The sequence below is a fragment of the Papaver somniferum genome, chromosome 9, assembly GCF_003573695.1.
Source record: "Papaver somniferum cultivar HN1 chromosome 9, ASM357369v1, whole genome shotgun sequence".
Lineage (NCBI taxonomy): Eukaryota > Viridiplantae > Streptophyta > Magnoliopsida > Ranunculales > Papaveraceae > Papaver > Papaver somniferum.
This window is the reverse complement of record NC_039366.1, coordinates 28832566-28858665: the sequence shown is the minus strand read 5'-3', so window position 1 is coordinate 28858665 and position 26100 is coordinate 28832566. Positions and strand designations below refer to the sequence as shown.

Here is a 26100-nt window from a genome sequence, read left to right as displayed (position 1 = left end):
ACTTGTTTCAAAGAGAGCACTACCAAACAGGTACCACGGACCAAGATCATCAGAAGAGCGAAAAGAAAGGATAAACAAGTTTGAATCAACTTCTCTAATCTGAAAACCTATATTAGGTCCCCGTAAATGACCGAGAGCTCCTATAACTACCCATGGTTTATATAATTCAGTAGAAAAAACTCTAACTAGGATACTATTTTTTTTTAATGCCAAAGTCTCTGATGAATTTGGGTGGAGTTGGAAGAAGACCTACATTACCTAGAAGTAGAAGTCAGAAGCAAAACTATTTTGCTTCACAAAAAGCTGACTTTTCTGTTTCTAAAAGTCATTGTGAAATATTACTGTCAAACTGATTTCTGACTTTTTGACTTCCAAAAATCAAAAAGTAACTTCTGAGTGTGCATCCAAATGCGCTATAAACAAATTTGGATCACGCTCGGGAAATAGCAAAATTTGAAATATAGTCACTAACATTATTTTCAATGTTCAAGACATGATCCACATGGACTCGGTGTTTTGGGAGTTCAAATAAGGCCTAAAATATCTAGAGTCTCAGCACCAGTAGGAAGAGAAGAAGATAACATTGATCACAGTCAATCCGGTTAATTTTAGATTTTCTAGTTTTAGTGTATTCGTCCATATAATATTTTAAAAATAAAGTGTCATGAATAATTACTTACAAAATTCAATAAAATTTGTGTTTCCAATATTTCATTCCCATACAAGAATATATTAGCTGGATAGAGTCTGGAAGCAGTGGCGGCAGTGATGTGGCCGGGAAACTGCGATATAGTCTGTTGAAAACTTTAGGGTTCAAAGTTGGGACGGGCTGGTATCGGGTAAAATTACTTGGGCTTCACTGGCTTCGGTTTGTAGTTCTGTATGTGGGCTCTTATACTGATGAATTTTTAATTGTAAGTAGGGTTGTGCAAAAAAACCGAAACTGCGGATTTCATCCGTATCCGTCCGCAAAATTACGGGTGAAACCCAATTCGCAAGAGCTCCTATACTGAGTGCTTTAGAGATGAAAGGTTTTGAATCAATAGAGGATTTTATTTTAATCTAAGTCGAAAGGTACATGAACACCCGTGAATGATAAAGCAAATCCAAATCCAGAAGCTATACAGGAGACCAATCAAAAGACAACAAAGAGCATTCTAGGATTAGTGTACTATTGTTTGACTTACAAAAAAATAAATCGGGGAGATGAGGGTTTTGACAATACTAGCTTTCGGGGATTGTAACTTGCTAGGGTCAATCTTTCCAGCTAAGAATTGCAGACATGAGATAGACCTAACAAGGGTCTGTAACATAGCACACATAAAAATTGTTTGACTCGCAAGTATACCCGTCAAAAATAGAGACTTTCCTACCCCTACGCAGTAAATGAGTTTTATCCGGAGAAAAGATCAAGAGCTTAAATCTAAATGCCACTAACCCTAAGTTATCTGAATTCGGGAGAGAGAAGAGACATGTCGTGTATGGAAAATTTCAAAGGATAGGTGAAGAGATAATATGAGGAAATTAATGTATGGAGATTTAGGTTGATTTTTACTGTCTATAAAAGTATAAGAAATAGAAAGGTATTACAGGAAACTGAAAGGGTAAAAAATTTAGTAAGAGCATTCTAGAGGGCGTTATGGCTTGTGATCATACTAGAGTACCAATTGATGTTGTTGTTTCATCAACTAAGGTCATGCGATTCCGGGAGGGGCAATTGCATCACATTCAATATTATGTGTTGTTTTTTAGTGAGATTCCTACATCCTGAACATGCTAAGATATTGATTTTTTGTAATATATGAGTGAAGAAGATAAAGCTCAGTTGGGGACAGGTTCTAAGGCCAGTATTCGTGCAAAACTTGAAAGCGCTCATCCCATCGATGCTGCAATATTCCTGAGATAGATACCCTTGGTATGGACTATTAATATGTTACTATGAAGCAGACTAGGTATCTACGAAAGAGATGAAATAGGCATTTTGAAGAAGAGGAAGGAGATAAAGAGTAAGTAACTGAAAGGGTGAAGTCGGTACTATGGTTTTAACATGTCTAACTACTTATCTATTGTTTCTTTTTATGTTTGCATGTCAATCTCTCTACTTAGATTAGATGAATTAGACTGGTAACTATGTTGTTGTTACTCTTTGTGTTTAAGTTTTAGAACTGAAAAGCCTCCTTTGTGTTAATGTTTAAGTTATGGTGTTGTTACTAAGAATGTGTTAATTTCAATTTTTTACTTGAGAATATTCGATTAGTCTTTGTGATAAATTGGTTCACAGGATATTCTACCGATTAGGAACATAAATAAAGAGGATGAAAAGTTTAACAGACCTAGACCAGAGATAAGATATCCTACAAAGAAGTCGGAGGATTTGTCCTAAGTAATCTAAGAACTAAGACTATCGACTATTACGAAAGTAGGAAGCTAACATAGAAAAAATCCAATTGTAAAGCAAAGCAATTAAGATCACTCGGGACTGATCAGAATAACAGACACAGAACACGAGTACAAAAACCAGGAATGTATATACCATAGAGCTAAGAATTGAAAGGAGGCGGAAATGGTCATCATTCATGAAATAAAATAAAGAAGCACGGGCTGTGGAGTTATTCTAAATCTAATTGTCTGAAGGATTATGCACAATAGAAAAGAAAAAGGGATAGTTCTGATTTCTGAATAACATACTATTTCACATATTTGAAACGAAGTAGAAATGATTTCTTTTTTAATCACGGGTAATGAAACCAAAGGAAATTCTTTAAATCAGAGGGATGTTGAAAAGATAAAGATCGTCAAGTGTAGAGCTGACAACGAAGCTCAAAACCTGGGGGTTGGCCCATATCCGGATCGTAAAAACTTGGACCGGCTTGGATGGTTGTCTAAACTAGTCGGATTAGAATTGGAAAAATGATGGCTTGCTGGAAAACGGGTTGGTCCGGATTGGCCCGTAAAACCTGTTGCTCAACCCGTTAACCCGCCTCTATAACTATTCAATTTCCTCATTACGCCGCATGTCCCCTCACGGTGAGGGTTATTTTTCTTTGTTGAAGATGATCATGAATTGATAAAGTATTAATGACTAGTTTTCCTTCTATAATGTAAAATTTGATTGAGGAGAATCAAGGGTGAAGGAAGGAGATGTAGAGACAAGAGAAAAATCATTGTATTAGAGAGATTAGTAAATCCTATTACATAGGTTACATAGTTACAGTATATACATATAAAAGGGTAAGTGGTTGGACCGCACATCCATGGGCCATAGGCCCTGTAACACTCCCCCTTGTGCGGTTCAATAACAAAACTTTATACATAGTGAGATCTAGAGACAAGAGAAAAACCATTGTATTAGAGAGATGTAGAGACAAGAGAAAAATCATTGTATTAGAGAGATTAGTAAATCCTATTACATAGGTACATAGTTACAGTATATACATATAAAAGGGTAAGTGGTTGGACCGCACATCCATGGACCATAGGCCCTGTAACACTCCCCCTTGTGCGGTTCAATAACAAAACTTTATACATAGTGCTTCACATATAGTGCTTTAAATGTATTTCTTCAAATGATGTCCTCTCCTTGACGGCTTGTGCCGAAATCAATCGCCTCATTAAAACTTTGACAAGTAAAAACCCAGTGGGTTAAAACCTTGGTACAACTCTTCACATGTATTACTTCACATGTTATCTCGTACTTTACATGTAGTTCATCACATGCAATACGATCTTCAAGTACCGACTAGTCTAAGTTAATTTCCTCGTTAAAACTTCGCCAGGAAAACCCAGAGGGACAAAACCTGAACTAAAGAAATATTAAGCAAACTTGGAACATAATTGTACTTGAATATGTTGCCTCACTAAAACCTTGACAAGGAAAACCCAGTGGGATAAAACCTTGACGGAGGGAAAAGAGTACAACGTGACAGATGCAAGTAAAGGTGATCCGTTGCAGATGATCACTTTGCTCCGTTGAAGTTGACTAGTTGCTTCACAACTCTTAAGGAAGAAAATCCCCGTGGGAAAGACAATAGCCTTAGTTGGGAAATTACATTCACGGTGTTTGTTGTTGTCTCATTAAAAACCTTGCCGAGCCACAAAACCCTGTGAGAAAAAGTAAACTCGGTGAAGGAAAAGAGTTCAACACACCATTATATGCTCCCCCTGATGTCAGACAATTTTCATTAGTCTAATGCAGTCAAAAGGAGTTTATCACACTTTACTTTGGTGACTTGAATATTTATAAGACACTATTGTTGATTCTGGAAGTTACGTTTCTTAATAGAATATCTCGTTCATTTCTTTGACTCATATATTTTCAGTAATATCAACGTGATATTTATGTCTTCAACGTTCAACATACTTGATGTTTTTAGTGTTGTCTCACTAAAAACCTTGTCGAGTAAAAAAACCCTTTGGGAAAAACTATTCTCGATCGAAGGAAAAAAGAGTACAACACAAATTCAATTTCAAAATAAAATATGTCGACATCATATCCTTGGATCCTCCCCCTGATGTCGGCATCTCCCCCTGATTACTTTCAAAAGTAGGATTCAACTCAAGTACTTTAGAGTGATATATATTACGTTTCACCCAATATATCTCAAGTGCTTTAGAGAATTTATGTCTCGTGTTTTTATTCCATAAGTGCAGACATTGGATATAGTTCAATTGAATAAGATAGTCAATTGGCCAGGGAAAGTTCTTGCTGCCATTAAGGTTGATGTGAAAATTGGTTGTTACTATGATACACACATTTCATTATATATACCAACACCTATGACCAGGTGCATTTCTAACTCTTTTATTTATGATGGGAGCTAGAATTACATTTTAGTTGATCCCATATTTGGTTGATATTTGTGTGTTGGTGTTATTACTACCGAAGACAAAAGTACATCTTTGTCTCATGACACATATGTCCCTCTGCACATATTTCACTATGCCAGCAAGTGGATTACATCCCACCGAACATTCAAATTTGGGGAAAAAAATATCAAGTATCCAATGGTGTTCAAGTACTTCTAAACCCAAAATGAATACATTGGAATCGAGTTGGTACAACCAATTAAACAAAAAAAATAAAATAAACATCATTCTACTATAGCCAATATCATATTCAAGAGAACAAAATAACAATAAAACCAAAATTCTTAATGGTCAAGATCAACAGAGTTGACCGTTTATATAATGTGGACTTATCTTAAGAAAAAGTAAACAAAACTATGCATACTCTGAAAAGAAATAAATTAGCCTAGCAAGCATTCGACGTAAAAGCCCGCGTTATAGTTACATACCTTAAACTTCGGTTCCCATTTCATATACACAAAACCAGAATAACCTTGACCGTGAACAAGCAGAAATCAGGCTGGAACAGGACAGACAGAAACCAGTAAACCGAGTTGGATCGGAATCGGCACCGAGTTGGATCGGGATCTGGATTGGGACCGGGTTGGATCGGGGAATTTCACTTTCTCCGCGTTCAGACAGGGTTTACGGAAACCCTTCGTTCTCCCCGGATTGGATGGAGCGGACGCTCTTTCTACTCCTTCCCTACAACAGACAGTGACGGATGAAAATGGAGAGGGGATTTGATTCTCTTTCTCATCCTTTGATTATCTTTCTCATCCAGGAACGCCTCCCACCGAACAGAAGAAATGGGCAGATATTTAATAGGACAAATTAGTACAGAGATTTAATATGATGAATCAAATCAAATTGGACAAATTAGTACACAGATTTAATAAGACGAATCAAATCAAATTGAATCCATACGAACCCTTTTTTTCTCTTTTCATACAAGCGAATGCAAACGGACATAATTTCTTCCAAGGATTTCCACTCAATTGATTATATGATGTATATGAGACAGATTAGTCCATAGTACAATCACACATACCCTCACGCCAATCACAAAGAAGAACAAGCCTTTAACAGATGAAAAAGAAATCGATGATAAGTAACAAAAAGTTCTATTTTACGCCAAGGTTAGAGCTCGTGCCCTATAACGTGATTGAGGAGAATCAAGGGTGAAGGAAGGAGATGTAGAGACAAGAGAAAAACCATTGTATTAGAGAGATTAGTAAATCCTATTACATAGATTACATAGTTAGAGTATATACATATAAAATGGTAAGTGGTTGGACCGCACATCCATGGGCCATAAGCTCTGTAACAAAATTATTATTAATTCACATTATTTTACGATTTTGATCCTTATAATTTGTCACAAATTAACTTAATTAAGCTTTAAATTTCAATATTCATTATACAAGCTAACCCGCAAATATTACCCGGTACAAGTTAGGGTTGAACAAATGATCATCCGTGAAGAATAACGACCCGCAAACTTGAACTCGTGTTAACCCGTAACAAACCAACCCGGCCCGCCTGTTTGCCGGCTATAGTCAAGTGAAGTCAAAAGAACATAATGAAATCAAAAGAGAGAAAAATGGATAAGAAAAGTTCCTGATTTCCTCTTAATCCTTCCGAATAAAACACGAATCCAGCTAATGTTAACTGATCTGAATCATAGTTCCCCCTCCTCACTAAACCCCATCAAGCTAAAGGAATCAACACAGGGGATCGATTACTCAAGTCAAGGGGCAGGGAAAAAGAAATTGGGAGACGAGAGAGTGTCTCAATAGTCAGTCCAAACTTTCCAAAACAACAAAAAAATATCCAAGTCCTAAAATTCAAGAATCATCATCAATTAATAGTAGTTCCCTAGGAATATCTAAAGGCCCATATTTCAAGATGAGTAAGCTGAAGTATTATTGCGCCCTAGGGCTGATTCTATTGACACTCTATGTTCATTTAGCACACGATCTGAAAAGAGAACTGAAGAAAGAAACGAAGGGGTTTCTCTCTGGTAAGGTCTGAACTCTCTCTCTCTCTCAGTTGCTAATAAAATTAGGGTTCATCTTATTTTTGTAGTAACGATCCTATCTTTTTGTGTTTTTTCGATTGAATTGAAGGGTTTTTGTTTCATGTCATGTCTACAAATCTTATCCCATCTGAAAACCTAGAAACTGTAGAAAATGAGGCTGTTTCTACTGAATCTTCAGTTAGGGTTAGTGTTTCTGTAGTTGAAACCCAATCCGATCAAGTTCAGGATTCTGTAGGGGAATTAGATAATACTGTTGAGAGAAGTACATCTTCTCATCGTGTTGTGGAAGAGAATTTTAATGAACAGTTAGTTCAGTGTAAAGATAAAGGAAGGAAAATTGGAATCGAAGTAAGGAAGACGAAGTTGTCGTCGATGATTAAGGAGATATTGGTTGAACAAGCTGTGGGTATGGAGAAACTAGAGCAGGAGGGGGTTGAGCAAGTAGTTGAAACAGTGGGTGGAAACTCTGGAGCTGTTTTAGATGGGGGAAATGGTGACAAGGAAAGTGGTGGTTTGGTAAAAGGCGAGAACGAGGAAATGGTATCGAGTTCTATCCAAGAGAATCAAAATGATGGGGCTAGTGTTGCAGTAGAGGTTGAGCCAGATTCTACTGGAGTAACTGAGTCCGTGGGTCATTTGTTAGATGGGAATTTGAAACCGGAGGTTCAGGTAACAGTGGTTAATTCTGTAGAAGATGAAGAGCAGAAAGGTGTGCAGGTAAATGGGAATCTCAGTTGCGCAAACTTGGAAGCTGATATGCCAGAGAATATTGCCCAGGTAAGTGAAACTGAGAGAATTGATTCACACACTATAATAGAGAATCTTGATGAGGGGGTTCGTGTTACAATAAATTCTAGTGTAACAATTACTGAAACAGTGGTTGAGCAAGTTCAAGTTGTTGAGGGAGGTGAAGTTGCAATGATGGACTGTGAGGAGCTTTTCGCTGGAAATCCATCTTCATTGGCGAATTATCAAAGTGTTGAAGCTCAGGCAGTTGGTGGCATAGAATCTCAGAATGATGTGGCGGTGGCAGATGAGGATCTGGCTTCAGATGCTTTCAAGACTGAAGAAAATGGTTCTGTTGAGGCGCAGAATACTGGAATTGAGATTGTGGAAGGAGGGGTTTCAACGGTGCAAACTGAACGTCAAATTCCGGAGACCCAAGTTGTTGCTGGGGATAAAGATGTCGCACTTCACAGTACTGCAAGTACAAATCGTTGTCATGAGGATGAAACTTCCACGCAGGATGGGAAACAAGATATTGTTGCCCTAGTAGACGAGCCGGTTTCTCATCAGGTAGATGGGGTGGCAAATATGGACTCATATCCTGTCGATGCTGGGGTTCATGCTACCGGAGATCCAAGCTCACTTCCTGACGAGTCTAAACACACAGGTGCGTGTATTCTCTTTTAATAGTTAGTATCATCCTGAGATAAAATATTTAAATTTATCTGTTGATACTTAGTTGGGCTTGCATACAGATTCGGGGTGCGTTATTGAAAACCATGTTTTGAGAGATGAAATGCTGCCAGACGTGTCTCAAGAAAATGGAGCTGAAATTAATGAGATGCATGATGATATGGATTTCTCTGTGTTGGTTTTAGATGAAGAAATAACTAATGATAACATGGATGTTGACAACTTCGAAGGCAACAATAACGAGATTGGAGATAATTTTGCAGGCCTTGAACAGAGAAAGAGCATGAGGCAACAACTTGTAAAACCAGAGGCCTTAAAGCCTGAACCTACTGCGAGGTACAAACTGATACCAGCAGAGAAAGAAGGCGAATTCTCTATTTCTGACTTAGTATGGGGTAAAGTGAGGAGTCATCCTTGGTGGCCTGGGCAAATATTTGATCCTTCTGATGCGTCGGAACAGGCTATGAAGTATCATAAGAAAGACAGCTTTTTGGTAGCATATTTCGGGGATCAATCATTTGCTTGGAATGAGGCATCAGCAATGAAGTCCTTCTGTACACACTTCTCGCAGATGGAGAGACAGAACAGTACGGAAGCATTTCGAATTGCAGTTAATAGTGCCTTGGATGAGATTCATAGAAGGGTAGAATTTGGGATGGCATGCTCCTCCACGCCAGAAGATATCTGTAGCGAGGTAAAATATCAGAGTATAAAAAATCCTGGAATACGGGAAGAAGCTAGGACAAGAGATGGGTTGGACAAAAATCTGAGTGGTATCTCTTTTCAACCGGTTCACCTTGTCCGTTATGTTAAAGAATTAGCACTGAACCCATGTGGTGGCGGTGATAGACTTGAGCTTGTAATTGCTCGGGCTCAGTTACTGGCTTTCTATCGCACTAAGGGAATCTGTCGACTGCCTGAATTTCATGTGTTTGAAGATGGTTTATTAGAATGTGATGATTTTGACGTAATCTCAGAGGAGAAAGAGAGAGCTGAAAAATTGGTCAAGGTTGAGCAGAGGACAAGGCAATCACAAACTCGTAAACGCAAACACAACCCAGAAAATGGTGCACATCCTAATAACAGAAAAGAGAAAAGCTTGTCAGATTTGATGACCACGACGAAGCCTGATACTAACGACCGTAATCATGCTGATGTTGATTCGGCTGCTCCACAATCTTTTAAGGTTGGAGAATGCATACGTAGAATCTCGAGCCAGCTTACCGGTGGCCCTCCAATCCTCAAAGGTGGTAGTGAAAATCTCCAAGAAAAAGGAGTTACGTTTTTGAAGGAATACTCTTGCCCAGATATGTTATCAAAACTCCGTTTGGCTGCACGAGATCACAAGAAGGGTCACAGTGTTTTGACTGTTATCGGTGGCTTCTTTTCTGAGTTTCGGAATTTTATTAGCTTGAGTTCTGCTGGTTCAGTGAAACAACGGAAGAAATCTGAACAAATGGTTGGTTCCGCTGAGACATTCGACTTCGAAGATACAAATGATTCTTATTGGACTGACAGGATAGTCCAAAATACCTCAGATGAACAGGCAGCAGGGAAGAATACCGAAGGGAAAGAAGAAACTGATCTTGAAGCTAACCCAACACAGAAGGATAATGTTTCTCAGGCACCCGGAAATTCCTGTCAGCTGGCCGTACCTAAAGAGCTACATGCTGCTGGAAAAAAAGAACCGACTCCATCAACGCGCAAGAATAGGAAGAGGAAAGGAAATAACGATCAGGAAAACCCTATTCGTAGTAGTGAGTCTGGTCCATCAACCAAGAAACCGTCGTCACGCGGGTCTCGGAAGAAAAAGGAACCACCTTTGGCTCTAACGGACAACAATGCCAATCAGCTGAGTGATGTCCAGGAAAAGAAAGGACCAACCGCATTGCTTCTGAAATTTACTGAACCATATTCTGTCCCTTCAGCGACAAATCTGAATAAGACATTTCGTCGTTTTGGGCCTCTGAAGGAATCGGAAACACAAGTAGTGAAGGACTCCAACAGTGCCATAGTGGTTTTCAAGGCGTACAATGATGCGGAAGTAGCTCTTAGTAGTGCTGGGAAATTTAGCATTTTTGGACCAGCAGTTGTCAGCTACGAGCTAAGTTGCTTTCCGCTGCCCCCATCTAAAGTACCTGTTTGTGACTCAACAAAAGGTAGTGATTTTCTGACATTACTGGAAGAAGCATCTCTTTGTGACACAACACAAGGTGGTGATAACATAAAATTGTTGGAAGAAGCATCTCTTTGTGACACGACACCAGGTAGTGATAACGTTAAAGTGTTGGAAGAAGCACCTTTTTGTGACGCAACACAAAGTAGTCATGACGTATTGGAAGAAGCAACTTTCTGTGACGCAACACAAAGTAGTCATGGCGTATTGGAAGAAGCACCTTTCTTTGATGCAATGCAAAGTAGTCATGACGTATTGGAAGAAGCACCTCTGTGTGACACGATGCAAGGCAGTCATGATGTAGAGTTGTTGGAAGGGAACACGACTTGATAGCTCAAGTTTTATATACCCGTACGGAATATTTAGGTACTCTTGTTTTTCACTTTTCTTTCTATTCTAAATCTGTAACTTGCTTTTATTTCGAGTAAATTAGTATTCTCTGCTGCCCATGTCAACGTAGTGTGTGTTCATGGCTCACATGGAAGAGATAATATTCCATGGTTATCATTTAATACGATGATGTTCAGTTTGTTGTTATCTTGGCTAGTTAAATTCATTTTGATTAACCATTGTGGATCTCTTTGGTCACACCCCAGATGCAGTGATTACATTTTATTTTTTTACTTGAAATGGGTATTCGAATTTCATCTAATAATGCTGCTTTCTGACATGCAGGTTAGAGTCCGTTGCAGAGAAATTGTCGGTCTTCCCGTTCCATAAGATGTTTGAGAACCGACTTCCCTTACCACGAGATGTTCGAGTTCACTTCTCTGGTAGGTTCTCAGTTCCAGAAGTAGGTGGACTCGGAACCATTTCTTGCAAGTCATGTACAAGTTCTATGAGACAAGGGGTAAATTGAGTTGAGAAAGACCATTTTTGCTCTGTAACATATTTAGTTTTTGTAGTAATAAATCAGGTTTTTCCAAATTATTATGGTTCAGGGTTGAATTTTGTAATTTCTTAGGATGGGTTTCTAAAATGTCATTTGCTCTTTCTGAGAAGGTATTGGCTGTCAACTCTAATCAACAGTTAGTCCTGTATCCAAATACAAAGTTCCTTGTACAATCTCGGTCAGTTTTGGGAAAATGCGCAAGTCTTGTGTGGGGGAAGGAAATGGACTTGGGAGAGATTTCATTTCTCTCTTTAGGAAGAAAACTGGGATTTAGTCCAAAAGCGGTTAATGGAAAAGAGAAGCGAGACACTTCTCAGAAATTTTCCATGAGACTTAGCTCTATAGTCCATCTGGGGCAACAACTGTTCATGTGATCCAAACAAAGCACATTTTTATTCATTTTTTGCTAAAATAAATTTGACTGATCCAAGATTCTAAATCGATATTCTCAAAGGAAAAAAGGTAAAACAAACTTATTGTGCCAAAATCCTTCAAATTACTACAAACTTCCCCATGATCTTTACTCTGGTATTGGAACCCCTTGTATGCTTAATCTTCGTACCCATATATGTTATATATACCTTCTACGCCTCAAAATTTCAGCAGACTTCCGTCGCGCTCTAGTAGATGTTCCTTCTACTCCATTATGCCTATCTCTGCAATCAAGAAGAAATGTCAAAAAACAACAACCCTCAAACATCTAACGAATAATTCTACAAATAAAGGAAATAGGAAGAATAAAAAAACAAAACTATTGTACACACTGGTTGAACATCACATACCTCATACTCATTCAGAGTGTACCGGTGTCTGTCGGGTAGCTTCCTAGCACTCTCAGAAATGTTGCAAACTCCTACAAATGAAAATCTTACATCAATGTTCCAGCAAACTCTCCCGCCAAAACCTAAGTTATTGATGAGGAAACAATACCTTTAGATGCCCAAGGGCGTTTTGAGAGTTGGGATCGGCCATTGATGCTTCAAAATCCACGTAGAAAAGATAGTCAAAGTACCTGTACAAGAATGGAGTAAGAAAACAATGGTTGAACAAAGGAGCGCATTTATAGACAAATTGTCTGTTCTGTGTTCGTGTCTATGGCAAGAAAAATTCCATCCATCCAGTAACTGTACATTACAAAATGGGAACTTTGGAATTACTTTTGGGATCCGTTACTGTTGTCATCAGAAGTGCGCATGGGCCGTTTACGCTGCGGACGGCTTTCAATCTGGAAAGGCCAAAACATATTAAAATGTATAATAAAAGAAAACAAAGATACACATCTTAGGCCACATTTGTAAAGTCAAACCAGATTAGGAAAGCACAGTTGATTCTGTGTACCTTTGTAAGGTTGATTTGACGCATTGCAAAAACAGCAAGTGCTTTGAAAAGCATGCCAGGACCTTCCTCTAGAGAGAAAACAATACTAGTCTGAGGAAATAAAAATAAGATATAGTGTCAACAGAGTTGATGAATATGCTAGACTATAGGGTCTCAGATGCAGAAACAACGTACCGAACCTAGATAGATGATGCAAATTGAGAAAAATTTAATCGATAAATTTTTGGTGTTGGTCAGTCAGTCTGTAGATAGCTTACCTTGAAAGGCCTATCAGTACCAGGTATAATAGGTTCTCTCGCCAGCATCAGAAACCTAGTAATATTATCTGTATCATCCTACATGGAGATTGTAGCAGAATGGGTCAATAACTTGACGAAACTATCAACAGCACGCAAAGAATAAAAAGAAATTACCTGAATATTCTCCCTAAGGATATTTAGACCGTATATTTTTGCAGCGCCTTCACTAGCGACTGCGCCCACATCCCGAAATTTATTAGCAGCAACAAACTAAAAACGAAAAATAACAATCAGTAAGGTCCAAACAAACATGGATGGTGTTCCACGTGTGATTCGCATCCAAGACACTGAACCAGATAGGGGCACAGTATCACAATTTAAACCTACTTGTGCAGCACCAGCAGTATCATCCACAGCTTCCCTGGCCACTCCCAACTTTGTTAGTGTGTTCTCACATTGAGCAAGAGCCTGAAATATCAGTGAGAATTTGGAGACCATGAACATGTATCATATCACTATATACTAACAAAAGATATTGGAACGTAGGCCTACTTGTGGATGGCTAAGAACTCTGCTCAGATTTCCTATTTCAACGCCATAATTAGCCAGTAAACAATGCCTTATTGAAAGTCTAACTTCCCCAACAATGTGTAAGTTGTGTCGAAGTAAGAGATCATAATTCCGATGGATACTCCCCCCTAGAGAATTCTCTATTGGCAAAACTGCCCTATCAACAATCCACCTCTCAACTGCCTGCAAGAAGAAACATTTACTATGATTAACTTGAAGAAGACCAACAACAAGATTCAGCTGGAAGAGTTCTTCATATCCAGATGCATGAAAACGGATATAAGTTTATAAATACTAGAATATTGATGAATTTGGAGACGATTCAACGTCTGATCTCAGTGATCTGTATCTAGTAAATTAGCTGTTCGGGCAAAAATCAGGTCTGTGTTATATAGTGTATTGTTCAGCTCAACAAGTGAAAGATCTTTCGAAAATTTGGTCAAACGTAGGAACACGATATGTGTTCGAATCATGAATAACTCAAGCAGAAAATGTTAATGAAAATTGGATATAGTGCACAAAGATTATACTGTTTTAAGCAATTTGGACAAATCACAAACTCTTGAAAGATCTCCTTCTGCCATAGATAGGTAATAATTTGGTGCAACAATAAAGAGGTTGTGAGAATTAACATCTTAACTTCCATGACAAGAGAAAGATTACTTGGCCATGGCACATTTATGTTCTCGTTTTCAACTCGTAAAGTAATTTTAATCATGTAAATATTTGTCCCTGCTTTGTTATGCAGAGCCGCTTAGTCGAACCCCTGAAGATGCATTTAAAGCTGCTTTAACTTTTATAGCACTTGCGATATATTCTAACATCCTTAAAAGATATTTTCCCATATAAAACATGGACTTCTATATATAAGTGCCTTTTACTTCGGTTTAACCGCCCTTGAAATGTCCTTTTATCTGCAGGGTACACTTGCTACGTGTTTTAATATGTTCACTGAGGATGAAAACTCAGACAATAAGTCCAAATCTTTCGCAACTTTGCCGGAACCATAGATTTACCAGATATAAGTGATTATGGCAATGATTTAAACGCCTAACGGTTTACATCTTAAGTTATTATAGATAATAAATCAACTAGACATTGTCGCACACGTGGTGTCAAAACCAGATATGGAGTAAATAAAATAACAGCTACAATCAATATTCTCCGAAACTAGAAAAAAGAGAGTTAGATTTTTGTCGTACGTTGTCACAGGGCGCAGAAAGATAGTGAAAAAATACATGCAGAAATGAACATAATAAGTGTTCTAAGAAATTTTAGTTTGTCAAGCAAGTTGGTTCAACCTAATCATACTGCCAATAGTGAAATAGTCACTCTCCATGATATCGATCTGATTAGAAACTGAGTTACTCTACCACTATATGTGTATCTTAGTCTCATCCACATCCAACCCACAATGTTAATCCTAATACTGGTACTTGTGCATATGCATGCATCCCAATCTTCTAGTGTCATTCAAAATTCTAGATTTACAACCACAAGTTTCCGCTTTAGGTTCAATGCCGAAATGAATCGACTGATCAAAAAGGCGCAATTTCACAATCTCCATGTTATAGCTACTTACAGCCTAACATGCATTAGTTGAAAGACCAAAAATGAAGTATCAACAAAGCAATAGGATAATAATTTTACATTGAAAGCAACATCAAATTGTTCACAAGGAACCGCTTCGCAATTTGGATACGCCTTTCCTGCAGCCAATTCACTATATGCCCCAGGAACTCCCTGTAAAACAAAACCCCAAAATAACCAATCTTTCCAAGAGCACAAATAACAATAAAAAAAATTTGAAATCACCCAAACCTGATAAGCAACCCTTAAACGAGCCCCATTAGCAGATGGACTCAAATCGTTAATAGATAACGGCTCTGAAACAAACCCAATGAACATATTTTAATCAAAATCAAATCAAACAAAAAAAATGGGTTATTTAAAAAAAAAAATTTGAAGCAAAATCTTACTTGGGAGAGATTGAGAATCTTCAAAAATCCTCTGTAACTCTAAAGCTTGAGCCTTTTTCTTAGCCTCACCACCTAAGTTATTACTACTACTCTTCTTATCATTATCATCTTGAATTGAAGCTTTAACAGAACCCAAATCAGATTTCTTCAATGAAGAAGGATTCATGAATAAGTTTCTTGTTCTTCTAGTTATTTGATTGAAACATGAGATTTTGGAAATGGGTTTTTCAGAAAGTGAAGGTCTATACACTGTCGTCGTTGTTGTCGTCGCCATTTTTTTACAGTCTAAAGATCTGAAGGACTAACTATAGAGAGAAAAGCAGTCTTTGAGTCTGAGACTCTGAGGTTTATAAAGAGAAAAGTGACAGGGTCTAGTGAGAAAAAATATAAATACACAGTAAAAACTTCCGTTTTCTTATTTTTCGGTCTTCAATGTGGGACCTACTTCGTCACCACGTTTGGAAACGAAGCTGTGTCAACCAAACGTTGCAAGGCTAAGACGGGGGGGTCTTACGGAGATGCCCAAGTTCTTCTCAAAGCAAAATATCGTTGCTAAAGCCCCACTTCCTGCTAACCTTTCCTGGTGTTTGGCCAAAACCGGCAATGGTTAACCGTTCTTAAAAAATGTAAAACGATAAGCGATGAGAACAGCGTGTTGGAATATTTTCAACACCGCTTACCAAAGGGGGGTCCTGGGGGGCATCGCCCCCCAGGCTGTGGTCCAGGGGAGACCGCCCTGGTGGGGGTTTCAAGGGGGCAACGCCCCCGGAAGAATTTTTTGAACTGACGGTTTTATTTGGCCGATAAAAGCCTGTTCGAAAATTTCGAATCCAAAAGACACCATTGATGTCTGTTGATGAAGGAACCCGACGTTTCGTGAATAGAAACCTGTTGGCGAATAAAAACCTATTCCCAACAGGTGCAAAACCCTTTATAAATAGCTTCTCCCAGTTTCGTTTAAACATATAAGAAAAATCAATCTGTTTTCTCTGTTTCAAAAAGCATCATCAGAAATCAGAAATCTCTTTGTGTGTTCTTGATTGAATCAAGGGGTACAAACCTTGAATTCAGTTTTCGTTGCAGGGCTTTCATTGTATCCTGAAGGCAATATTTCGCATACCTGTTGTAATCGCCAATTGTTATTGGGAGGGTAGAAATATTTGTCTAAAAGAAATTTATACAAGCCTTGAAAGTTTTGGAGTGCAACACTTTCTTCTCTGATTCATTCATCCTTTGTGAAACCTAATTTTTTCCAACACAGCGATGTTCGGGAATTACAGTGATACAAAATGTTGTACATTTTGAGTCCTTTTAGTTTGATGATGAGAACAATGACGCTCGCACGTAGTTTTGGTTCAAACGTTTAAATAAACATAAGGTTATCTAAATGTTTCATACACATGTGAAATAATAGCCATGCACAGGTGACTACAATTCTGATGTATTAAGTTGAATTTGAATTTTGTTAATACATTTTAGGACAAGATTCGCCTACAGGTGATTCTAGTTGTCATATTAAACAAACATAATGTTGTGTGTATGAGAAAGTAAAAATATCTAGAAACGTTTTTATTTTCTTCATGTCTCACATTGTTCCTTGCTAAGGTTTTACCCACAGGAGAATCTTATAGAATGTATAAAACTATTGCAAGCTTAATTGTGATTTATCTTTATTATAAATTCCAGCTTTTGTTCTTATTAATTGTTGATTATGATTATTTTGTAGACTTTTTATGGTCCAATTTTGGTGGATAAGTTGTTTTATCATCTGATGATTTTTCAAGTCACTGTGTATATCTATCAGTTACATCATGAATCTCAGTCTTTGAACGTTTTCTTGAACATTCATTATTGAAATTTAGAGGCAACTACGTATAGAGAAAATGAAAATCATAAAGTCTGATAAAGGTGGTGAATATTGTGAAAGGTGTGACAAAACAGAATAATATTCTGAATCTTTTGTGTAGTATCTCCAAAAGTTTGAAATTTTTACTCAATACACAAGGCCAATTTATCTTTGGCATAATGGTATATGTCAAAAGGCTAAATTACACTATTATGAAAATGATTAGAGGCATGATGAGTCATGCATAAAGGTCATATATTTGTGAGTGTATATTATTCTACAACTGTGTGGTTTAAATAGATTTCCGAATAGCAGTTTCCAAAACACACTTTGGACTGTAAAAATGCTGGAAACCTAGTTTAAACCACCTTTAAGTTACAGTTGATCAGTTGGAGGCGAGGGTTTACATTCCCAAATAATAAACTTGGATTTGAAAACTGTTAATGGTTTATTATTTTTCCTAAATAATCCAAAAGGTATATTTTAATGTTTTATCCATAGTATGACTAGTATAAACGTTGCCACGGTGGAAGGGCCGACCGAAATACTTATTAGAGAAATCGTAAAGCATAGAGATGTTCAAACAAAACAACTGCTGCTGATTACTGGAATCTTCTAATCTGTTGACAGAATATTCCATCATAATACTGTCATAGCTAACAATCAATTTAGTCAAACCGTTAGTCAACTGGTCAAGGTAAAGAATGAGTTAGCCGAGTCAAATGTATTATTCAGCTGAGGTAGGAGCTGGATCGGATCAGCGAGTTAACTCGCCGGAGTAGAAACCCGGACAGATTTTCCTCTGTTTCTCCATCCAAGAACACACAACACCAGCAACAACTCTGCCTTCACCCATCTTCAGTTGTATTGCAACTCCATCACGATATCTAACTTTATCAGCACCACCATCTCCTTACTGTAGTTTCACTTATACCTGCAACAACAACACCAACTTTGCCTCAAGCCATTTCAACTGCACCAAACACTGCAATTACTTCAACTCGATTTGCAGCTCACTAATACCCTGTAGCTTGTTGCAGTAACATCTTCATGGAAACACCAACACATCCAAGACCGTTGCAGTACCACCAACTCCATCCCCTTGAGCTTGTTATCATGTGTGTCCGAAATTTCCTGTAAGTCAACACATGCAATCGAAATTCTAATAAAATTTCACATAAGCAACTACTGCCTAATCTCTGGTCGGGAAATCTAGCGGAGAAGCAAAAGGGTCCAACAGTCAAATCAGAAACTCATGAACAAACACAAAAACATGTAGATTAAGCAGCCTACAAATAGACAATAATTGAGTCTTAGAACATACAGGTTACTTGTTCCACAGGTGGATTATAAGCGGATACTAATCCACACAGACCAAGTCATGAATCCAAAGATGATCCCAAGATGAGTTAATCACTTGAAACATTTAATTTCTACTATGTGTCATAACAATTCATTGATATGCATTTTTTACCAAACTGACTCATGTACACCATCATTATCTTTAACCCTCAAAATCCAAGCCAACACCTAAAAACATTTAAGTAAAAGTAATTACCCGTTCTGTAGAAAATAGTGGGTTCACTATGGGTTCTTCTTGAAATTAGAATGTGACAAACCACGATCCAGTGATTGTAATTGCTCCCTGAGGTTTTAATTGTCTTCCAACAACCTGTCATACTCGAGAAGGAACCCTTCCGATTGCTTCCTCAAAGCCTCTGCGTTTGCTTCTGCTGCTTTAACATCCTTTTTCTTTGTCTCGCACTCGGATTCCAACTTCTTAACTTTCGCCTTCAAACTGGTGAGCTCTTCCTCCATGGCTTTTGCTTCCTCTGAAGCTCCATTCTTGGCGTCATCAAAACCTCTTCTTTGTTTCTTCACAGCCTCCATGCTTTTCCTTAACAGGCGGAGTTCCCTGATATAATGGTGCAGGCAATCTGTCATCCATGCGAGGAAAAGAGAGAATCCTGCATAAATTGTGAACAAACAACTAGTAAGCAAATAAATTCAAAGATGAACGTTCAGAGAAATTAAGAATCACTCCACCATATGGGAGTCAGTACGAGTTTGATTGGGTCCAAGAATTCGGAATCCGTCCACATTCAAAACTCTCAAGAAATAGAAACCAGACTAGATTGACAAACACTTCCGTAGCAAACTTGGAATACCAATTCATCTAAGTTCACAATGATTGACATGACAAGTCACACACTGGAAGCGGGCCACATAGTGAGCCAATCTTAGACTAGACTTTCATGAAAAGAGCAGCAGAAACGTCATTATGCATGGCCGGTAACATGTACAAATATACAACAGTATAGTACAACAATGTACAATTGTCAATAGCAGGGATCTAGTCATCAAAGGGATATGGTTATCATTTTTCTTTCAAGGCAGTTGAATTGATAGTAAAGGAAGAATATGTTCATAGCAAGTTCATCCGGGAACACCATACAAAAATAAAAAATCTTATCAACCATGACATATATGATCGTCACAGTTTATCCTAGATGTTGGTGGTCTAGACTCATAACGATCTAATTCTGATATTCGACCACATCTAAACAATATATATACTTCAACCATGTTAGTTTAACCACGGAAAACTTCCCCTAGTACAACTACTGATACAAGCCAACCAGAAAAGAAGGATAATGCCGTGCACAGCGTTCATAGGCTTACTCAGCTTATTGCGCATTGGCTTTAATTTACGCGCATAGTATCACAATCTCAGCTAGCATGCTGGATCGAACCCATTTTTATCCTAGTATAATCTAATCCAAGTAATACCATTACGTTGACCTTGGGGTAGTGAGGGCAATTGCCCCCATATCCTAAACTGGATCAATTTGACTCCAACTTATATCAAATATTGAATCAGATGACTCAAATCCAGGTTTTAGAAAAGAACCCAAGTGATAATCTAATCCAACTAACAGGATTGAGGACAATTGCCTCCCATAACCTAACCTGGATCAACTGAGCTCCAAATTATATCAAAATTTGAATCAAACTTAGGGTTTTTAAAAGAACCCAAGAACTAATACAATGAACTCTTGTACCATAGGGATTTGGGGGCAATTGCCCCAAACATAATGTATGCTAGATCAGTTCTACTCCAAATTATATCAAATTGAATCAAACATAGGGTTCTCAAACGAACCCATTATACAGAAAGTGATAAAGATGATATACCTTGAACTTGGCTTGTTTAAGTATTGGAGCATCACCAGTTGCCCTGAGATGAACTACAACTGAAAGAAAAAAAAACAGAATTGACATTAAAAATCAGTCGAAATATGAAAAAGAGCCACGAAAGATTTGCGATCGAATTGATGGAATTTGGGGAGAAATTAACTTGAAAGAGGAATAAAAAACCTAAATCTTCTGATGAAGGTAAATACGATGGACGTGATGATGATGGTGGAGAATCTGGCACCGATGTGGATGTTGATGGTGGTGGAGATGATGGTGGTGGACTGAAACTTGCGAGAAGAAGATGGGAGCAGTTGGAAAAAATCGACGGAGAAGGAAGAAGAAGGGAAAAAAAAGAAAAACTAAAAATTGAGGTAGCCGGATTCGATCCTGCAACCTTTATGTCACTTTCACATGTTTTCTTTTTTTCAAAAGGGTATTATTGGTTTTTCAGCGCTAACCATTTTCAATCTTTTGTGTCAATTGATGACTTAGATTTTATAAAAAAGTGACCATATAAGGTCCTCGCTCGCTTCGCTCGGTCGGCCCAATGAGATTTATTGAAACCGAAAATGTAAATTCATTAGTGATGGCATTAATATGTGGGAGTACATGGATATATATGTTTGAGAAGTAAGGATAATTATCCCTTTATCTAAGACTTTTACAGATATTGTGAATCTTCTCATTGTCGAACTGTTAGATAATGAAAGACCACAAATTATTGATCATATATTCCATAATAAAACTGCTACCAATAAATAAATTATTGATAACCACATGAATCATCATTAAGAAGGTCTCAAAGAAATTGAAAGTGGGTTGTTCATGTTGTTTCAGTAATTTGCTTACAAGAATTTGATTTTGATATGGGATGGTAAAGATTCGGTTTTCGGTTAAAAAGATATTATATGTAATAATTTTGATTAATGGATTGATGCTATGAGAGCTAAAATCAATGGTTCGAGATCAAGTCTGGGATATTGTTTAATTGCTCGAAAGACATAAATCAGTTGTGTGTAAGTGGGTCTTTCAGGGCTAGCACGACTATAATGCAATGTTAAACGATATAAAGCTAGACATTTATCCAAAGATTTCATTCTGAAATGATGCATTAATTATAAATAATTTTTTCTCTCGCATCAAAGATAAACTTATTCAGAATTATCATTGTGTTATTTGTAGCTCAGTACCTAAAAGTTGCATTAACAAAATGTGAAAATAACCTTTATTAATGATAAATTATAAAGAAAACTTACGCGTGTTAGTAAGAAGGTTTTTCCTTATAAAAACAAAAACACGTAGCCTGCAAACTTAAGAAATCAATGTATGAAATTAAGCAAGCTTCCTGAATATTGCATATCTAAAATTCAACAAGACCACTAATATTATTTGGTTTTGAGTCAAATTATTGTAGATCCATGTGCATATACCTTAAGATCAGTGGGAGAAGTTCATACTCATTGTATCAGAATTACTACCTACGAGTGGTGATCTTGAGTTTATGCCTAGCTATCTCTAAATTTTTCGAAATAAAGGATATAAATGAAGCTTACCATGTGATAGTCACATATCATGTGGATTACGAAAGCTCTCATATAAAATATATATCGAATATTCGAAGAATTTTTGAGATAATAACATACACAAAAATGTTCATATCAGAATGAAGATATAAATTTTATCTTCAATACGTCTCTGAAACGGAACATATAACGAGTTGTTGATATGTTAGCATATACCAATGGAATCGAAGAACAAATTATGCGAAAGCTATCAAGAATACTTATCTTGATTTATGTCTTACAATTAGTTACTCAACCCAATTAGAGTTGACTGGGTTTTCAGACTTCAATATTGTTGGATATGCGGATTTTATAAAGAAAGAATCCCTTAACATTAGTTCCATAATTGAGTTTGAATATTTATGACTGAGAGTTCTAGAGATTTAGTTTTGTCTCTATACTGCTGAAATTCATCGTCTTAACTTCGCAGCATTAAAGCACAATATGAATACAAAAGGAACAAAAGTACAAAACACATGAACCTTGAGTATCCACACGTGAATTACGAAATTCAGAAACAATAGTTGTTCATTTGTCGCTTAAGCAAAATTATGTCCATAGTTGCACTTTATGAACAATTAAATTTTAAGATCTCTTAAGAAAAAAATTAAAAACTTAGATTTGTGCGAGTGATTGATTTTTGAATTCAGCTAATTTATGTGCTTAATTTTTAACATTGATTGAGCTCTTAATAATGCACTTCTGAATTTATTTCTGCATCCAGATTTAATATACACTTATGTGAATGGATGAATGTTAACAGAAATTGTCTTTATAAAAGACATCACTGGACCATTATGATATCCCTATTTAAGGCATCATTAGGCCTATTCCTATGCATATGGAAAACATCAAGTTTTGTCATATATGCACCCACTATGGGTATGCCAAGCTGCCAAACTCATATGCCTATATGTCAGGAATAACATATAGGCATACACGACAGAGTTTCCAGCGAGCGATAGAGATTCTATCGCTTTGCTAAGCGATAGAGATTTTATCGCTGGCAATATTCTCTTTATCTCCAGCTTCTCTTTATCTCCGAGTAATTATATATATATATATATATATTCTCATTCTCTCCTACTTTTTCATTATTCTAATATACTTTTATATTTAAAGTGTCCCACTGAATATATTATAATACTAAAACTTTTATAAATACCACAAATCACAAACACAAATATATTTTTTATTCATTAGGGTCCCATCCAACACAATTAAATATATGTTTTTAATCAAGTTTGGCATATCTACCTGTTTATGGGTGAAAACTATTTCTGCCGGTTTTGGTAATTTGGGGTGTGTGAATGAGAAATGAATCTATACCCTAAACAAATGCACTGCACGGGAGTGCTTGTGATTCGAGAAACCAATCTGTACAATTCTGGCCTAAACCAAGAAATGGTCGTTCCAGACTTGCTTCGGTCACAAAGTGAAGGAGATAGGGTTTATCTTAGGGAGGGAAGCGAAGAAGGTGTTGAGATTGTGAAGGTGTTGGTTGTGTATGAGTTGTATCAGAAAGCTGAACTAGCTTGCAGAATGTAAGCTATCAGTTCTGGTGTTTGGGTACGATTGTATCAACACTTGGTTTCTGTTGTCTTGTTATGGAAATAGGGAGGAGAACCTATTTATACAAGTCATTGAGCCTTACCCACGTCTCTCGTGGGAAGTGGAGAAAGTGGAGTGATGGAGTAGTGGAGTTGCGTGTGTTAGTGTCACACGATCAGTCTTGCCCACTTCTCCCATCATCACTAACTGTCCATGTCTTCCTGACACGTTCTTATGATGGCGCGTTGTGCGCTGCACGCTGTAAACCGTCAGACCAATACCCCATTATGTATCCCCAAGTTTGTGACATGATTAATGTCTCGAGTGTGTGGATCGTGGGACCCACAGAAAGCATGTGATGCTTGGTTAAATAACTAAGTTATTTAGGAAGTCAACATTTATGAAATATTGTGTGCGTTCTATGCATGTAACACATCGAATATATTCAGCGTTTATGAAGCATCGCTGTTTTAAGGATTAACGGAGTAAGTCGCGGATTAAGCATAACATCACGTCCAACCATCTTCGAGTGATCGTTTGGAGGCTGTATAAGTAAGCCCTCACTTGACCGATCACTCTGTGTGGATGAGTGGTGGATGGTGATTGTGGCGATACCTCACGGGTCGCCTAACTCCTATCTTAGGTTGTCTGTCCAGGCTGGTGAAGTTGGACGGACGAGATGGCTTGCGACCCATATCTGCGACCGTCGGATTAGGGTTTAGGAGGTGCTCGAACACCAACCTTTAGCTTGGTCGAATCCAGGCATGGGACACGTTTTTGGCAAGACCGATTGGGCATGCGTGTAGACAGCATGCTGGTGTAGGTGTCTGTACCTCACTGTCCCATGGAGATGCGATCTAAGCCACTCAATTTGTCTGGCAAAGAGGAGCGGCTGAGATTGATTTGCGACAGAAATCCCATGCCGCAAAGGAATTGAAGACCGCACGTCGTGCCTACTTTGGGCGCGCGTTTCGAGACGACCAACCATGGTCGGTCTTGGCCGATCAGTCATGTATGTAAGCGTGCCCACGGTGATTGTGTTGACATGCTCTGGGCCCTTTGAATCTACATCTACACCCTCCATCTATGTCTGCGAAGATGGATGGTTGAGACTGATTCGCAAACCCTAATTAGGGTTTCACGTCCACGCTGCTTTGGCTAGACGAATTGGCAAGCCACGCTCTGTTTTGGGGAGGCCGACCTTGTGGGGCCCACGTTGGGCCGGTGGTGAACACGCCAATACCTGCCTGGTGGTTATGGGTCCGATCTAAGCCATCCAATCATGCCGGTGAAGTTGGATGGTCGTGATCAATTTGGAACCTTTAGTGGAATTTCCTGCGACCCTTTAAGCTTTCACGTCGGCCCAACTTCAGGCAACCGTACATGGTTCTGTGGCTAGGTCAGGGGAGGATCGATTATGCAGGCGTGAAGGGGGCCCGCCGGTGTGCAGGACACGCTTGTCCATCCGGTCATGGGACGATCTATGCCGTCCAACCATGCTGGTGATGTTGGACGGAAGTGATGATTTTGAGACTGCCATAGGCGGCCTTGTTCGCACGTCTCCTCCAGGATCGATTATGCTGGTGTTCGGTGGTTGTTTGGGTGGCATGGTAGATATTCGACCGACCAGGGCGTAAGTGGGCCCGCTGGTGGTCATTAAGGTGGTAGCCTGCTCCTGCTGAGGATCGTTTAGGCTGGTTAAATCATGCGGCCGACTTGTGTGGCCGTGATTGTTTCTGATACTGATATGGACAGTCCAGATTCAAATATGTTTGATCGGGCTAGTATAACACACCAAGAGATGTAGCCTGTACGAGTATTTCGTGCATACCTCATTATCAACGTTTTGAGATTCATGTTACTCTGCTGAGAGCAACACTCAGTCGTCATGCCGCACTAATAATGAGAGTTCATCGGAACAGGAAATACAAGGATAGTCATGTATTAATTGATAACGCTATAAATTCACAGGGTATAAAAGATTGTTGCTACATGCTCCAACCTGGATGAATTAGTAAAGTGTAGAAGTATTCATCACTTATCAGTGGCTCTATCCTTTGCAGGATGTCAGCGCATAATTTTTTGGCTTTTTACAATTTTAGCCTTAAATGAAAATCCACCATCAACATTAAGTCCCCTGCATAGCACATAATGGTTACACTATTGTGGGGTAGGCACGAGATGGTGACAAATTTGTATACTAAAATGACCAAGCTAGAGTAATTACATATTTACCGCATAAACATCGTCAGGTGGAGCTGGTCAAACTAGGGTTTGGGAGAAAATCACGACTTAGTCGGCGTTGAGACCTCAGGATAAGCTCTGGTGTAGCTGATTCGGTCTTTCTTAGGGTTTTCTTTAACATGTATGCAGGGTTTAAAACCGCCATTCATTGATAGGCTTTTCTTGCAGAAACTCTATCTCTTCAACATGTCGAACAACAA

At 38.2% G+C, this 26100-nt stretch overlaps 2 protein-coding genes and 1 long non-coding RNA gene across 4 annotated transcripts; 1 reads left to right on the top strand and 2 right to left on the bottom strand.

The window, feature by feature from the left end:
* Nucleotides 1-6753: 6753 nt before the first annotated feature.
* On the top strand, nucleotides 6754-11543 carry LOC113311662. Its single transcript, XM_026560469.1, has 4 exons — nucleotides 6754-6868; nucleotides 6975-8279; nucleotides 8368-10847; nucleotides 11157-11543. The coding sequence occupies exons 1-3, from the start codon at nucleotides 6754-6756 to the stop codon at nucleotides 10809-10811; spliced, it is 3864 nt and encodes a 1287-aa protein (XP_026416254.1). The 3' UTR covers nucleotides 10812-10847; nucleotides 11157-11543.
* Nucleotides 11544-11744: 201 nt separating this feature from the next.
* On the bottom strand, nucleotides 11745-15849 carry LOC113310388 (arogenate dehydratase/prephenate dehydratase 2, chloroplastic-like). The gene is made up of 12 exons (XM_026559051.1): nucleotides 15500-15849; nucleotides 15342-15406; nucleotides 15171-15263; nucleotides 13503-13703; nucleotides 13338-13418; nucleotides 13125-13220; nucleotides 12969-13046; nucleotides 12712-12801; nucleotides 12531-12598; nucleotides 12304-12385; nucleotides 12156-12226; nucleotides 11745-12029 (listed from the first exon to the last, which is right to left on the bottom strand). Exons 1-11 carry the CDS (start codon nucleotides 15771-15773, stop codon nucleotides 12167-12169), a joined length of 1188 nt encoding a protein of 395 aa, XP_026414836.1. The 5' UTR covers nucleotides 15774-15849; the 3' UTR covers nucleotides 11745-12029; nucleotides 12156-12166.
* A 2072-nt stretch (nucleotides 15850-17921) lies between these two features.
* LOC113309258 lies at nucleotides 17922-20878 on the bottom strand. Of its 2 annotated transcripts, none has more exons than XR_003340468.1 (4): nucleotides 20704-20878; nucleotides 20541-20599; nucleotides 18904-19312; nucleotides 17922-18479 (listed from the first exon to the last, which is right to left on the bottom strand). It is a non-coding gene; the product is annotated as an uncharacterized LOC113309258 (long non-coding RNA). The 2 variants fall into 2 exon arrangements; XR_003340467.1 differs by having other exon boundaries at nucleotides 20724-20878.
* Nucleotides 20879-26100: the final 5222 nt, after the last annotated feature.